General features: G+C 37.6%; 1 protein-coding gene across 1 annotated transcript in view; it reads right to left on the reverse strand.

Annotated features, from left to right (window-relative positions):
• Nucleotides 1-1,503: 1,503 nt before the first annotated feature.
• The window catches only part of TLL1 (tolloid like 1), a 142,002-nt gene continuing 127,279 nt past the window's right edge, over nucleotides 1,504-16,226 (reverse strand). Inside the window, exons 17-21 of the mRNA XM_068403312.1 lie at nucleotides 15,174-15,299; nucleotides 13,636-13,763; nucleotides 8,938-9,151; nucleotides 3,371-3,621; nucleotides 1,504-1,638 (exon numbers count right to left, since the gene is read on the reverse strand). Coding sequence (XP_068259413.1) covers nucleotides 1,504-1,638; nucleotides 3,371-3,621; nucleotides 8,938-9,151; nucleotides 13,636-13,763; nucleotides 15,174-15,299 — 854 coding nt within the window. The remainder of the gene's footprint in view (nucleotides 1,639-3,370; nucleotides 3,622-8,937; nucleotides 9,152-13,635; nucleotides 13,764-15,173; nucleotides 15,300-16,226) is intronic.

A 16,226-nucleotide genomic window follows, 5' to 3' on the forward strand; every position in this document is an offset into this window, starting at 1 on the left:
TATCTCAGTTCTAAACGTAACATATCTCTACATCAAAAGCAGGTCACTGTATTTACAGCAGATGATCTCGGTCTGCAGATGGGGGTTTCGCTTGAAGTTCCTTTTGTTAGCGTACGCTAAGATGCCCAAGTCGTCGAATTATTTATCAAATTAGAGGTGTATCTACAGGAAGATCTGTCTGACCGTGTGCGAGGATTCTAAGGCAATAGTAGTAGTTGTTCCACAGGACTAGTGCTGCCGCTGCAACACGCTCTCCCTCAGAGCAGTAAAGCCTTCCTTCTCCAGATGCAGCCAGGCGTAGTGAGACATTCATGATCTGCAAGCTGTTGGCTTAAAAGTCTAAAACTTCTTGGTTTGTTTTTGTTTTTAATGTTCATGGAATAGCACCATAGGAATTCACTCTTGATAACAAACAAATCCTGGGTCTGTTGTTTTGTTTTGCTTTTTTTGCCATCACAGATACTCTTACTCCCAGAAAAAAACCTCTTCAGGAAACCTCCCTCTTGGATACTACTGCAGCTTCATTTCTGATTAGCTAAACCAGACAATTAGCTCATTCACAAAGAGGTCTGAAGAAATAAAGCTTAGTAGTGGTTCCAAAGGTACTGCTAAAACCAAATTCAGTAGGAGGAGGTTCAGATGATCCTTGACTATTTCTGCTTCTCATGGATACAGATTTTGATTCGGGACAGGTTTTCGTCTCAGTCTCTTTCCATGTTCAGTGCAAAATAAGAGCACATCATCAGAGATAGCTTACTTAACCAGTAAATCAAACATTTTCAGATGCTTACAGTGTTCAAATTCAAATTCAGTCAACTAGTGATTGGTCAACTAGTGATGACTGATGTAACAGTTCAGACTTCTCAGTCATTAGTAAGACCAAATACGCTAAAGATCAGTTATATTTCAGAAGTAGGATTTTCCAGTTTCAAAACACAGATAATCTGATATGACAGATGAATTTGTAAAAAATACAGAACAATGCAGGAAGACCTTCCCATTTCATATCTTCTTGCAAGTCCTTGTACACACTGTATGCAGGATACAAAGTCAAAGCAACCAGATATAAGGACAGTATTTTGAGTGTGTGACCTGAAAGAGCTTTTTTCCCTCCTGGACACCATACAATTGTCAGAAGGAAGAACGATCTGCAGGGTCACTTCCCCTGAATGCAACTGATTGAATCTGCATGCATCTATGACAAATGTCAAACCATGAACAAAAGCTTTTACATTCTCCCTGCATGCAAAGTCCTTTCACAAGCTTTGCAGAGACAGTCAAGTATGGAGCCTGCATATCATCATCTTGACTATTCCACTGGGACAGGTGATTTTTTTTTTAATTTTATTTCAGTCTGTGGTCTTATAAGTCATCATTTCAACTGAACTCATATAAAACATTTGTGCTAATAACTTCAGTTTAAAAAAAAAGACACGCCTTCCTTCCTTTCCACTGTGCGTTCTTTCTTTCTCACTCTCCTTTTCTGGCATAGAGGTTCTTGTGTTATTTTTTGGTGTGCACACTATCTGGATATTTTATACTTCTGTATCGTATATGAAATCCTTTCTTGTTGATTGTATCATCAGTGTGAAAGTGAAGTAAAAGAGCTTCCCCTGCTGAATAAATTTCTTCTGGTGGCTAAAATAAACAAATAAACAAATAAATTATCTGTCTACTCTGTGTATTTATCCCCTTCATTCACTCTTTTTTCTTATGGATATTTCTCTTTTCCTGTTATGCCTTGTCATGTAATTCCATTGGGTCTTACATGGTGCCATCTGACATCATCAGACAGAATACTTCTATCTCATTCAGCTCTCAATTACAGGCTAGGAATTTTAGAGACAGACTAAGGAAATGACAACCTAAACTCCTAAAAGCTGGAGGTTAGTTTAAATCATGATGTTTGAATTTTTATCTGCTGGCAGAAGTTTTGAAATTATCTATTATAGCTTTTTGCTTTTGTATTAATATGCACTCTTTCAATCTTGAGCTCTGGGCCTCAAAAAGCATCTTTTTGCACAATCTAAATAAATGTGGCATCACACTTCCCAAATCTGATTTAACTTCTCTGATTTGTATGGAGTATCTCTGCAATCCTTTCTTATGAGACAAACAAAAAGCTCCTCATTCTTTTGTCCTCCCCGGATGTCTTCTATAGTTCTGCTGGAGTCATGTAAGTGACTGGGCAGGACCATACACAATATTCTAAAGTTAGATAAACAGACTTAAGTACCTATTTTCCATCTTATTCTTCATAGTCCTTTTTCTAAAGTTGAGAAGGTGGTAATATGTACTAATAGTGCCTTTTTTCCCACTTCAGTTTGGATTATTTTGCTTTCAATACCTTTTGTATTTAATTCCATCTTTCCTATGTGGCCTCTGAAGCCATTCATCCATATCTTACAAGAACCAAACCAAAACAACAACAACAAAACCCAACCACTCCACCACCATCCATGACCACCCCACCGCCCGCCCCCCCCCCCCAAAAAAAAAAAAAATCGTCTCGAGGTTGGGTCATTCTCCCAACCATTTGCTGCCCTCCTACTTGTAAAATAGGGCAACTTGCAAAGAAAAGTATTGTTTTGTGCAAATCAGTAGATGCTGGGATCAGTTGTAGCATTGCCCTTAGAATATATTGCTTACAGTTCAGTGGTAGCACCTTTCCTGCCTCTTTAGCTGTTCAAAAATGCCCTAAAAGGATTTAAGCCAGCTTACAGGTAACTTGTCTGAATAACTGAGATGTTTGATCCAGCACTGTGGCTGAATCAAAAAAGTGACACGTGGTTAACTAAGGATGTCACCTGGCCAATCTCCTCCATGTCTCACTGTTAAAACTTGTAAGAGATGCATTTGGGATGGCAGGGCTTTCTTAAGGCTCATATTAATCACACAGTTTAGAAGCACTTTTTTTCCCTAAAATCAGATTAAAGTAGTAGATGAGCATATTATAAATGCTTCCTAAACTCCTCTCCCACTGCAAAGTGTGGCTTATTCATTCAAACTGAAAATCATCACATTAAAATTCTTTCATCACTGGTGCATTTCTCTATCTATAAGGGAAAATGCTGCTAACTTTTTTTTGGGTGCTGATCAACACTCCACTGTCAGCTACCTAAAGCTTAACATAACATTACAATAGTTTGGTCAAAAACTAGGTAAGAATATTTATTGTTGAAAATATTACAAGGGAATGCTTGTACTACAAGCCTGCAAATTTATATTAAAAAAAAAAAAATCTGAAGCAGATAACCTAGTTTCTTCATTACAAGGTGTAGTAACCGAACCTCATCCCTTCTTGACCCTTTCCTTCCTCTGACCTTTCTTTTTGTTGTAGAAAGAAAAAGTTTAGTACATGGTTACTTACCCCAGATCCACAAAATCGACCAAGTCTCACAGCTGTCTTATCGTGACCATCAAAGAGCTCCACATAATCGTAACCACAGTCTGCCTCTTCTTCAACCTCAAAAGTCTGAAACATTAACTCGACTCGATAGCCACGCTCTGCCACCAGGAGCCAGTCGCAGTCCGCCTGAACTGGATAGTTGTTATCACCAAACTGAGCATGCGAGTAGAGATCTCTGGCCTTGGTTTCAGCTTTCAGCCGACCACCACACTCTAAACAGGGGAAAAAAATAAGGATGAAGAAGCTTATTCAGTGTAAATTAGTATTTTCTTTTCATAGATGCCCAGCCTTTTTCAGGCTGAGAGCATTTTTATGCCACAAGCAGGTCAAACAAACAAGGTATAAAGTGAAGTACTAGCCAGTATGAATACAGATCCGTCATTCTGAGCTTTCCCTAAACAAATTATGTTTTATATCTACAGAGACTTGAGCATATTTAATAATTTTCAAGTGAAAGGCTAAAAGACAGGGAACACCAAAGTTATAAGGAATGTGGTTCAAGAGGTAGGACATTATTCAGGTAGGCATTTGAGAGGTGCCTATGGCCAGCAAGGCAAGCGCTGTAAGCAGGGTGTCCACATTTCAGTGGTGACAGCCTTTCCACATGGGTTAATGACACCCTTTATAAGTGGCAGGGGAGGATCAGCTCTAGCTCACACGGAGTCAGCGATCAACGGGAGCTAGCGCAAAAGTCTTGTGTCTCATAGGAGTGTCAGCTTTAACCATCATGCAGTGCCTGGAGAGACAGCTCAATTCTAAACACCACTGCCACGCTCACTAGCTTATTTGCTGTGTAGTTCACGGACGGGAACAGGTCCTTCTCCACAAAGACTGTGGCCAGGAGAAAGCTGCTACTACCAGAGAAAGTCTTGTAAGCTGAAAGCCTGCTCTTGAAGCAAGTCCTGAGCTGGACATCCTTGCCCTATGCCAAAGCAATATTTTTAGTATAAATCTCTATTTGTACACAGTACTAAAATGTATGTGTTACTTTAGAGCTTGCTTATAACTGCTCAAAAAGTTCATAATTTAAATATGAATGAACTTTACTGTATAGTCAAATAAGCTGTTCTTTAGCCAGTTTGCACAAGGGGAACAGAATTTGCTGAAAATGCACTGAACAAAAAATAATAATAATAAATACAGTAGCTAGCATTTCACCCTTTCTACATATTTTCAACAGCTATAATTAAAACTAGTGGTTTATCCTAAATAGCCAGTGAATTCAGCTTCTATAGTAACTTAAACATACAAGTGTTATGCATTTGCCAATTAAAAGTTCTATTACAATGCAATCAACAACAGATGGAAAACTGTACTTAAAAGAAAAAATGTATTGTTTGTTTCCAAGAGATGGGTGGAGGCTCTTTTCTTTACAGCTACGAAGATTTCAATGAAAACAGAATAATTTTGTTCTGGTTTCTCATCAAGAGCAATCTATCCTTTATAGCACCCATAAAAACACCAAGTGCAAACGAGCTTGAACCAAAACCTGAGATTCACAACTTTAGATTCAATTTTTGTAAATAAATGAAGAGACAATTCTATCTGCATTTTGATCAAATGTAGCTATTTTAAATCGATCATTATATAATATCCTGAAACAAACTGCAAGATTCAAACATATCTAAGCTTTGGTGAAGAGAATTTGAATTTGACTTCAGTGTCATGGACTCCACCGAAACGAAACATGACCAATTGCAATATCGTATTGTGAGGAGTCAGATTTCAGCTGGGAATTCATCACAGTAATGAGCAAATCTTTTTTTTTTTTTTTAAAATGTGGTCGTTTTTCTTAATAACAAAATGAAGGAGTCAAAGTAGGAAATATAAATTATGTGAGTAATCCATTATGCACGATCTGTTCTTCAATCTGAAATTTCAGAATTTTTTTGCTTTTAAAGAACAGATAAGAGCACACGATAAAGAAAATTTGTTAAATGAGATAGTTCAAACAGTTATTTCTCATTGGTATTCTAATTTACTGGGTTTTTTTCCCTTTTTTTCCTATTCTTGACTTCATTTACTTCCTTTTTCCTTTGACTGGACTGTTGCCAACAGTAAGAACATCTCCCTGCTTCAGACACAGAACAGTTGCTAAGGAGAAAATAATTCATGAACTGTCTGCAATGTTTCCCTCTGCTTGCTACAGCAGACAGGAGCTTAAAGGAAAGTTGTAGCCATACTAGCAACTACAGAAAATGGCAGTTCCCTTTCCTCTGCCCTTCTCCCATGGATTATAGCCTTATATTTTAGGATAAAGTATTGATTTTAGAAATTACAAGTCAAATTTTCAATTTCTTAAGGAGTAAGTTGTAGTTTCAAAAGCCTGAATCCAGCCTGCACAATGCAGTGCTGCACTAGGACAAGTGGGACAGGCTTGCAATGGGTCTGAACAGAACAGAGCAGTGCCACCCAGCAGCGCCTGCTTAGCCTTGATACCAGAACTAACCTAGCTGCACTGACCATCACTGTGCAGGTACGCCTGCTCTGCTGCAGACATGATGTACAACATCTGAGTGCTCAGAAATATGCCTGACTTGTAAAACACTGTTGATCTGACAGCTTTAGGCGAAAGACCCTTTTCTAGATCTGCTAAGGAACAAAAAAATCCTTTCTCGTTTCATAGAATCACAGAATGGTTTGGGTTGGAATGGACCTTCAAGATATCTAGTTCCAACCTGTTTTTTCTAGTTTCCTGACCTTTCTAGGGGCTTTTAGGCTTTTTACAAATGTAGGAACAAATCAAGCAGTAGTCTCTTGACTGTTTAACAGGCTGGACAGGTGGGAAAAGCTTAAATCCACACTACCTGAACTAGTGAAACAAGATTAGAAATTTGATTCAGCATTGCCACACTGAATTATTATAGTCATTTTGGAAGCGACACAGAAGCCTAAACTGAGTGACATCTGAGATGTCCAAATTTGTCAGAGACATCAACCCAGGGTTGACAGGTAGGAACAGGACCTACAGCAGACCTGCAACCTCCTGCAGCAGTGGCTGGAGGCCAGGCACCATAAATGAGGCCATTCAGAAGGGAACTAGATGCCTGTGTTAGGGCAACCAAATCACTCCCTATGGAATGACGCTCACTGTTCTGTCAGGAGCATTTTTGTAAGTTCCTTCTGAACAGGTTATGCCTTTTCTGAGGGGAAAAATATAACAGAATCTCTTTCTAAAACTATGTTGCACTTTAAAAACAGCATTTTATAAGTTTTGCTCCACATGGTGAAGGCTTTCTATCCAATCTATTTTTTGAAACTTTACTGCCTCTACTGCTACAGTTTTATCTTGTTTTCTGAAATATTCTATGGAAATTTGGAATTTGGATAGTATTTCAAGCCAAAAAGTGTCACAGAAGGGAAATCAACATCATCATCAGGATCTACTAGAATAAGAGGCCATTAAATCATGACGATGCCAGGAATACAGCAGCACAGACATCTTTAGGCATAGGATCCAGTTACTCTTTCACTGCTGTTACATTACACAGCTCCTTCTACTGAGTGAGTTCTGTCCAGAGGTCAGAAGTGAAGGGAGCAGCTTCCTGAGCTCTCCCTGTCTGTCTGCACAACTATGCAGAATTGAGCGCAACCTTGCCTACTTCCATTGCACACTGTCCATTATTATTTGCTAGAAAAAGTAAAATAAGGAAATACAATTAACTTTCTATACACTTATCAGATATCTATCCATTCACATGTGTGTCCAAAGCACTGAGGTAAAATTCCCACAGAGCATCTGTGTTTGGCTCAAGACTGCAGGAAAAGGCTGCAAGATCTGAGTTGTCTCTCATTCAAACGCTACCTCAAAGCACACACTGGTGATGCACTGTTCAGCTTAGCAAGCAGTTTGTGCAACAGCAGTTGATGGAAATACACATCCTCTCTTAAGGAGGTAAACTTTATAATTTTAACAACATTCTTGAAAACTGGGCATATTTTATTCTTCAGACTTTCCCAGAAAAGTACTCTTATGCATGCTAAGAAAGTTTTTACACTTAAGGCACATAAAACTCAGCAGATAAATATATATTAGGGATATTCCAGTAAGTCATAACTTAACTAGCAATCTTTAGAAGTTAGGGAATATAAATTCGAACTTCTTTCAACGTAATGACTGCTCCAATTGTGCAAACTGAAAGTGAAAAGAATAAATGAGACTGTAGTTTTACAACACCTGTTTCTAACAAGAGTTCTGACCTTTAACTATTTACCCCAAGGTCATTTAAAAATGAGTAAGTATTACCATTTCTGTCTAATTTTCTATCTAAGGGAAGGCAAACAATGGCATGCTTGTAAAAGAGGATTTTCCACAGGAAAACCAAATTGAATTACAGGTAGCTAAACTTTTCACTTTCCAGGCCCAGATCATGAAGAGTGAATATTTCACATACTGTTGCAGAATATTTCATATACTGTTGTCTTTCTCTGAAAGGTAAATTAAATTAATAAAATTTTAGAATTATTCTTAACAAAGCAGAAGGAAAAAAAGAGCAAATTCTAATATTGATATACGAGTATTTGTTAGCTGAGCACTACACATCAACTTGATGATTACTCTGGGTAATATCAAATGGTATTAACAGTGACTAATGACCCTGATTACTATCTTCTATTAATAAATGCTACCTGTCAGTAAACCTTATGTACTAACACAGATATTTGTAATCTTTTTCTGCATTAATATTTATTGCCAAATACTGGATGAATAAGAATGAACTTTGGAAAGTAAAGACAGACTTTGGCTGAAGAAGAAAAAAAAACAAACAAAAAAAAACAAACCCCAAACCCGTCTTGCATCAGGCACTGGAAGTTCAGAGATTCAGCACTAGGGGCCACTGTAAGCCAAGCAACGTCGGGGAAATCATGTACACGCTACGAAAATGTCCCAAGAAGTCTACTAATGCAATTGCAAAACACTATTTTTAATTTCAGTGATTTCTCCCAAAGAACAAAATCAGATGGTACATGTAAAGGAGATTATTTTCTTATGGTCTTAAGAAAGTCTTCCATATTGTTTTTCCTTATTTTTCTTTGGCTTGTCTTTCCTTTTTTAGCTCTACAGGAAAGTAATAGCTGTTTACACAAAACCCAGACTTTTGTTTAAGTTAGAACAGGAAAGTAACAGAGATGTATCACATGCCCCAGTGAAGTATTGCTGTTACAAATACAATGAAAAGCTATTGAATCTTTTACAAACTAATGGCATGACTCTTAAGAAAAATCTCTTAGACTGTCTGTCAATATCTTCTTTTTATCATATTTTGTTTCAAAATCTTTGAATCATTTACCTATAAAATTGAGACAGACACACAAAGAGAGAGAGAAGGAGAAAGAAATGGCTAAAATATTAGAGAATACTTTCTGCAATCTCAGACTTTTGCTACTGTTCTTAAGGTTTCATTGGATTTAGTTGTAACATTGTCTTGTCTGTTAACTCATCCCATTCCTATAAAAGAAATGACTGAATATCTTCCACTAAAGAACAAAGGGGAAGTTATTAGTGAAGCGCATCCTGATTTTCTGACCTGTAGAGTACGTTGCTTGGAAGCCTTTTCTTTGAACTGAAGCATCAGAAATAAAGCGGAGAAACATTTTGTTGCCAGTAGCAATAAGAGGATCTGGTATCTTATTGCCACATAAGCGTCCCAGAATTGGTGATTTTTCACTTTCACCATCAAACACTTCCAAGTGGTCATAAGCACATTCTTGATGTTGTTCTATCTCAAATTCATTGAAGGTCTGGGAAGAAAAGAAGCAAAATGACTCAATGTAGTACTGTATTTACTGTACTTATATAGTACATATGTACGCTAGTACGTTTCAGAATAGAAAGTAGATGTAGTTGAGATGACAGATTTTAGCATTTCTGCCCCTACAAGCCTGTAGCTTTGAATTTGATTTTGAGAAAGTGGAATGATAATTAAGACAGTGTATTTCAAGAGGGCATCATCCTTCATACAAAAAGGGATTAGTATCTTTATAGTCAATGAATATCCATGACAATATTAAATCTAGATTACTGTGACTTTTCTGTTGAATTTATACCATTTGTAGGTTAATTCCAAATTTCAGAAAACATTCAAAATAGCAAAAAGCAGGAAATCTATTGGTTCCTCAGATAGTTGAGGACCAACCGAAACATCTGCAAAACATAATGCCGCTTCCTCCCTTTTTTATTTACCTCACACCGCAACTAAAGCCTTCAAGAACGACCTTTCCACATGAATGGTTATGCATGAAAGTTATATTTTCTAATCTATTATCTAGAGATCTACTTCTTATTATTACAATACTAACAATATTTCAGGCTGCACCCTTCATGCTAAGATCACGTATTTGCTAGCAAAATGGTTGTGAAAAATAGCAAGATTTTGTTGACTGGTTTATTAAAAAAACTTCATCAGACTCTTTTGCTGTCCTCAGCTCTTCCAAGAAGATTCGAATTGCTGCCATAGTTTGAATACAGTGATAGCAAACTTTACTTCATTTCAAATCTGTGATGTTTCTTCTATACTTCAAAACATTTATCTTAGTTTCTGAGCTCCTAAGGATTCTCAGTCTCTCTTAGTGTTCATGGCAGCTTGTAAGGACAAATTTGGGTCTATTAAAAATTGTAAAAACTGCAAGTCCTTCAGAGCAGAGCCTGGCCAACTTACTTTTAAAAACTTTTGTAATCTATATTTCTCAAACTCAGAGTGTTCAACCAAAAGCATTTCCCAAAGGTATATGCCATACCCTACAGAAACTGCTAAAACACATACAACTAATATGTGCTTTTCAAATATGGAAGAGTGTCTTCCAAGACTGGACTGGTATCAACGAATTTATTTCAAGGGGACATCTAAGAGATTTCAGATAAGAATTTTTGACCAGGGCTAAATTTCAACCAGAAACCTAAAGAATAAAATCCAGTAATTTCCTCTCATGTAAACACTGAGAAGGCAACATACACATCTTTGTGAATTTTCAGAAATAACCTACTATTTAAGGTGAAATTCAAAATCTGTTTTGCTCAACAAAACAGTAGAAAAGTGCTAAGTGTAAATGCTCCCATGAGTAGTCACACTGCTGACTATGAAAAAAACACTAAAGGATTAAGAAGCAATAATTAAAAGGAACATAACAGGACTACCAAATACTAAGCAAATATCATAATTATGCATTCTATCTGGTACATCAAAGCAAATCTGACCTACCAAATGCCTTGTGGAATCTAGCCAGCGTGAAATGTGATGGTAATTTATACTAACGTCTGACCTAAAGGAAATATAAAGAGCTAACACAACGTCTTTTGCACAAAGAACTGGAATACTCAGAACAGCACATTTGCTTTGTGAAAAGTGAACAGCTGCATGATGCAGTGGATGTAGGTTCATTTCACAGGAAAGTTTGGGGGTTTTATTAAGAGAATGAAACTGCAGAGGCAGTGAAAACAGCTGTACAGCAGTCCCTCCTGCCGCTCTTAAATTGTAGTCAGCCAACCTACTTTCATGATGCCAAGTACGTGTTGTCATTTACACACAAATAAAATCTGATGGATTGAAAAAAAAAACAAAACAGAAAGCTGAGAGACTAACTGTAAGGGAGTTAGTTAAATATAGAATTGAGTCAAGCCAACTTGGAATCAACAGGAGCAATAGATGTGATCCAAGAGCAGCCTGCAGAACTTCATTTTCTTTTAAGGAAAACTATATGTTTTGTTCACTTCTCATCAGTACAAAAAGATCACTCTCTAGGAAGAACTTCACACCATGAACTGTAAGATACACCTATTATTTTTCATATTTGACTTATCACTGGGATTCTTAAGCCTGCAGGGGGACCGTACATGTTATACTCTCACAATGAAGAACAGAAAAAAGTCCTAAATATGTTATGAATCTAAAAACTGATTCTAGCAATTACAGAGAGAAACAAAGGAATTTGTTTGTTAAAGGAAAAGCGAGTCTTAGGACTTAAAAGCTCAAAATGCCTAATATTTCAAAACACCCAGAGATGATCTCCATTTTTTTAAAAACCAGTGAGTTCCCAACATTGGACTAAGGGTGGGCTTGAAAGAGAACTGACACAAACTTTCCTTCAAGTTGAACATGACTCGAACAGTTGCTGCTAACTTTTTCTCTATTATTTAGTGCCAACAGAGTTCACACACGATTTAATAAAGTTGGTAGCATAATTAAATCACACTCCATCTTCCTGGGACAAATACTTTTGAATACCTACCCCACCATGACTACAGTCCCCATTTTGTCCCATTAGTCAGGATGGTGTTCAGAAATGTTACACATAGCTTCTGAATATCCAGCCCTTTCTATCTATAGCACTCAACTGAGTAGATACGTTGGTGGCACTTATGGATAGCTGCCTGAATGAGACACTTCAGTCTGTCTCTTACAAACATCCGGCTGATTAGCTTATGAAAATCTCTCTCTCTGCTACACACATTTTCAAAGCCATCTTTATCTAGACATTTCATTTAAAAATTCTGAAGTGCATATCCATTTCTTCATAGGCTTCTTAATTACACCACATGCTTAACTTTAGCCTTTTCAGAGAGACTTTTCAATGATTATCAGAGTGAGAGCAATTGCAACAAAAGATTAGTTTCTGTACACCACCCCTCTTGAAAAATGAAGCACAGCCTCACAATTCACGTGGTTTGTTACCATGAAGAAATCAATTCTCTCCTTGTTCAATTTGACTAAGTAAACTATGAGGAGTAAACTTAAATATGGTGTGAAAGTCCAAGAAAAAATATTTATCCATAGTGGAAGTATGGTATTAATACTATTAATATTATTGATATGGCATTTTACTGTACTAGACAGACTTAAAAGTTATTATATACATGGAATTTAGAAGATTGACCCTACTGGCTTGCACAGAAAAGGGGTTTTCAACTCTAAATCATGGAGGTATTTTTTAAAATTCCATCTAGTAAAATTCTGTCTCATTTTTCCAATTTCATTGGTGAAAGCAAGTTTAAAAACCTTTTCTTTTTAAACAGATCATATGATATTTTACTGAAGAAATCTGAATGCTGGAATTTTGCCTGCTGAGGTTAAAAGTACCGAAAAAGCTCTTACAGTAACATGCCCATGCCTGGCTGCCTTTGGTTTATTCAGCCAGGGTGAAGAAGGCTTGCTCAGAAGTGGCAGCAGGAAGGCTGTCTGAATCGAAAACCTGTTTTTCACCCTTTGAATGGACAGAGCATGTACGCCACTCATTTTCTGCAACTCCCACATCCCCCAGAACAGTTTAACCATTTTACTTCTGGTGAACAGGGATCAACACGTGATCCCATATCAGCACCAGTAACACGGGCTGTGGTTTTGGCTAAGGTCAGGAGTTATGAGATGACAATATCCCTTTCATCCCTGCATCAATATTGGGTATTGCTTCTATTTCTCTGAAGCAGCCACATCTCTCAAGTTTCTTTGCTTCAAAACACTTGTTAAATCAATTTATCAGATTTTAAAATATGTAAGGCTAGCTTGCTTTTGTTGTGGCTGTCTCTTGTGTACTCTGGCTGAAGGAACACTGGGGCTGATCTCAAAGCAGAGAAGCCCCCTGGGCAGGTCCATGCCTTTGGCTTCGTACAGAGGCTACATAACCTCAGCAGGTCTGCTGACCTCCCTGAGGTCTGCTAGCCTGTCTTTAGCCACCAGCACTGTCCTCAGCCAGCTAGACACAAAGGTCACTTAACTCTACACTTAGGTTGCTCTTCTATTTATGTTAAAATTTGGAGCCACTTTTAAATGAGAAGTCCAGATTCGTGGGTTTTGTATCTTGTTTTCCTCCTCCAAAAGTACAGAACAGAAACGAAAAAGGTGTGTGGAGAGGACTGTTCATAACCTCTAATTTTGCTTACTTTAGATATTGGAGTTTGCGTAAATGGCCTCAGTCATATTTGTCAAAACTTTGTGCAAATTTTATGAATTGTAACAATGATATAGTAAAGTCTGACAGGAGAAAAGTATTCCTCCTGCCCTTTGCTGTCCAGAGTATTTACAATCACCACAAACTTAAATTCACAGCTCTACGATATTGAGTAGCCCCAGTTGGCCAGGAAAGAACGGGAGTCAGCAGAGTTTTAAAACAGTTTACCTCTGGGCTGCAAACTGATAGTAAAGTTTAGTAATAGTTTCATGTTGTTGAGTAGACACTTGAGAAACAGGTTTGACAGAAAAAAAGAGAAAAAGGAAAGGTAGGCAGAAACTCACCAATTTGACCCTCTGCCCAGGGGTGGCACTGATTTCCCACGTGCATTCCTTTCTGCTGGGATACTTGTCGGGCCAGTTGGGACTCGTGATGACGCCGTTGGGACTGTGGATCTTCTGTTCACACTCAGCTGTGCCAACAGTGATAGCATCAGTTAGTCTGGGGGTCTGCATTCAGAGGTAGCCAGAAAAGTACCCTTTTTTTTGTCAGGAGACCCACTGAATGGAAAGGATCTTTACAAAGACAGCTAAGCATGCTCTTCAGTGTGCACGATCACGTTCTTCCCCTTTGGCAAATACGTCATGGCTATTAACCCAGCATGCTTGTTTATTGATTGTTGTGAAACATACACTGTTGTTTACAATGTATGGCTTTTTTTAAAAAAAAAAATATTATGAAGGAATAGACATAAGACAGGTATTAAAATTTAATCGAATATTTTGCTATTTCCCCCATTCTACATACAAATATGTATGAAAATCCATATAAGAAATCTTGCTACTCCAACTTCAAATGATATTTCTTGAATCATTTATTTTTCTCTCCTCACTAATTTTCATACTGCAGCTACAGATCAATCATTTTGATTTCTAAACCACATTTTCAAGGGATATATATACAGCTAGACAACAGCTAAGACTAAACTGTGAGTATGTACCAGGAACAGCTTAGTCATTCACATTGTAACTGAATCACCAGAAGTGCGTTTCTGTGAATAAATACAAAGAACTAAAACTTAAAGAAGGCAAGAAGGAAAACAGTTTCATTTTTGTATTTAGTTTTTTAACAATCCCAAATTGCTTTATAAACATTAGAGAATTTTTAGAGCAGGCAAATATCATTCCAACACCAGTGATAATGCAAGTGATTCACAAATGGCACATCTTTACTCACAAATTAAATCCATGCTAGAATATAGCCTTGAGAAATTACAGTAGCTCACATGATACTGCATGCTTGAGGTTCATTTGCAGATAATCTAAATTCTACTTAAGCCCCAAAGCCTACTGTCTTCTTGGAGGTAGCCGCACGTTGAGACAGCAAATAGGAAGAAAGACACAGATGGACTTGACTGGAATTTAGATTGTCTGAATATGTCCTCTAAAATAAACCCAGAAAGGACAGATACAGTTTCAACCTGACCGCGAGGAAACTAAATGCTACTGATACAAGCAAATGACAATTTCACCAGGCTTCTCTCCAGAAACTGTAATCCTGTATTTAATACAGCATTAGATAATTACTCTATCACAGCTTTAAATGTTCTATACTTCACAGCCCTAATAAAAGTAGCACTCCCTGCCAATCATCCCAAGTTTTCCAAACTGCATTCCTGTGGACCTCAAACTCAGCCACACACACAAATGCTGGGGATGGAGGGGATGGGAAAAGGGGGGCATGGGGGAGTGTTTCAGCCCAAATATCTATGCCCCCATTACCAAGATCTTTCTCTTTCCTTTCTTTTCCTTGGAAGGAGAGCTGCAGAGATCTTTCTGTAAGACAGTTGTATAATCAACCATTCAAATACCTTATTACTTACCCTCCTTGCAGTCATGTTTGTTTTCGTGTAGCACAAATCCATTTCGGCACTGGCAAACGTAGCTTCCTACCGTGTTGATGCACTCATGCTGGCAGCCACCATTGTCCTTCGAACACTCATCCTTGTCTAAGAAATACACAACAAGGTCGGGTGAGCATCACAGCTAGCAGTAGTCCTCATTACCAAAAAGGTTTAGCAGAGTGTTTGAGTCCAGAAAAGGATAAATTAAGGCACAGTCACTCTTCTCAGTATGGCAGTTTTGTGGTACCTTAGTTCTAGCCACTCATTGCTCAGCCTGCAACCTTGCACCATGGCACAAATAGTCTGTCTCATCTTTCTAGGAAGTGAGGGGTAGTTCCTAGACGAGAGGAACACTAGTAAAACAAACAAGCTAAATCAAAGGAGATAAGACAGTTACCAGCGGTTAGTCTTTCAAGGGGTCTAGCTGGTAAAATTTTATAAATATCTCATTCAAAGCTTTATTTCAGTAAAGAACAGGAGTGTAATTTATGGACAACACATAAAAGTATTCCAACTTCATGCAAATTCCACAATTTAATGGTGGTATGTTGAAAGGAACACATAGGCCAAACAAGGTTTCAGGCTCTACACATTAAACATGTAAGAAAAGATGGATTTAACAAACTTTTTTAGTAAGTTGATTTTTTTTTTTTCCCCAGTAGAGTGACAGTCTGCTTTACTTTTAATGATTCTGGACATTACAGAACATCACAAAAAGAAAAATATTTCATTGAAAAACATACAAAAGAAACTACCATTAATTATTTCAAGGATATATACAATAGAGCATGCAGTTCTGTTTATTAACATATAATCCTTTAAAAGAGCTTTTAGTGTGTTAGAAGTAAAGCAGAGAGTAGGGGAGGAAATATGACCTGCATTAAACAGCTACAAATTCATTGCATGGAAAAAAGCCAAACTAGATTAACAGGCTGTCATTCTAGCAAGAGGCCTCAGCTGCCACCCTTCTATGCCATTCAGCTGTTGTCATTTTAGGTGAGGCTGGTCCATTTAAAAGAGGCAGACTGCTCC

This window comes from Nyctibius grandis, chromosome 6 (genome assembly GCF_013368605.1).
Source record: "Nyctibius grandis isolate bNycGra1 chromosome 6, bNycGra1.pri, whole genome shotgun sequence".
In the NCBI taxonomy this organism is placed as follows: domain Eukaryota; kingdom Metazoa; phylum Chordata; class Aves; order Nyctibiiformes; family Nyctibiidae; genus Nyctibius; species Nyctibius grandis.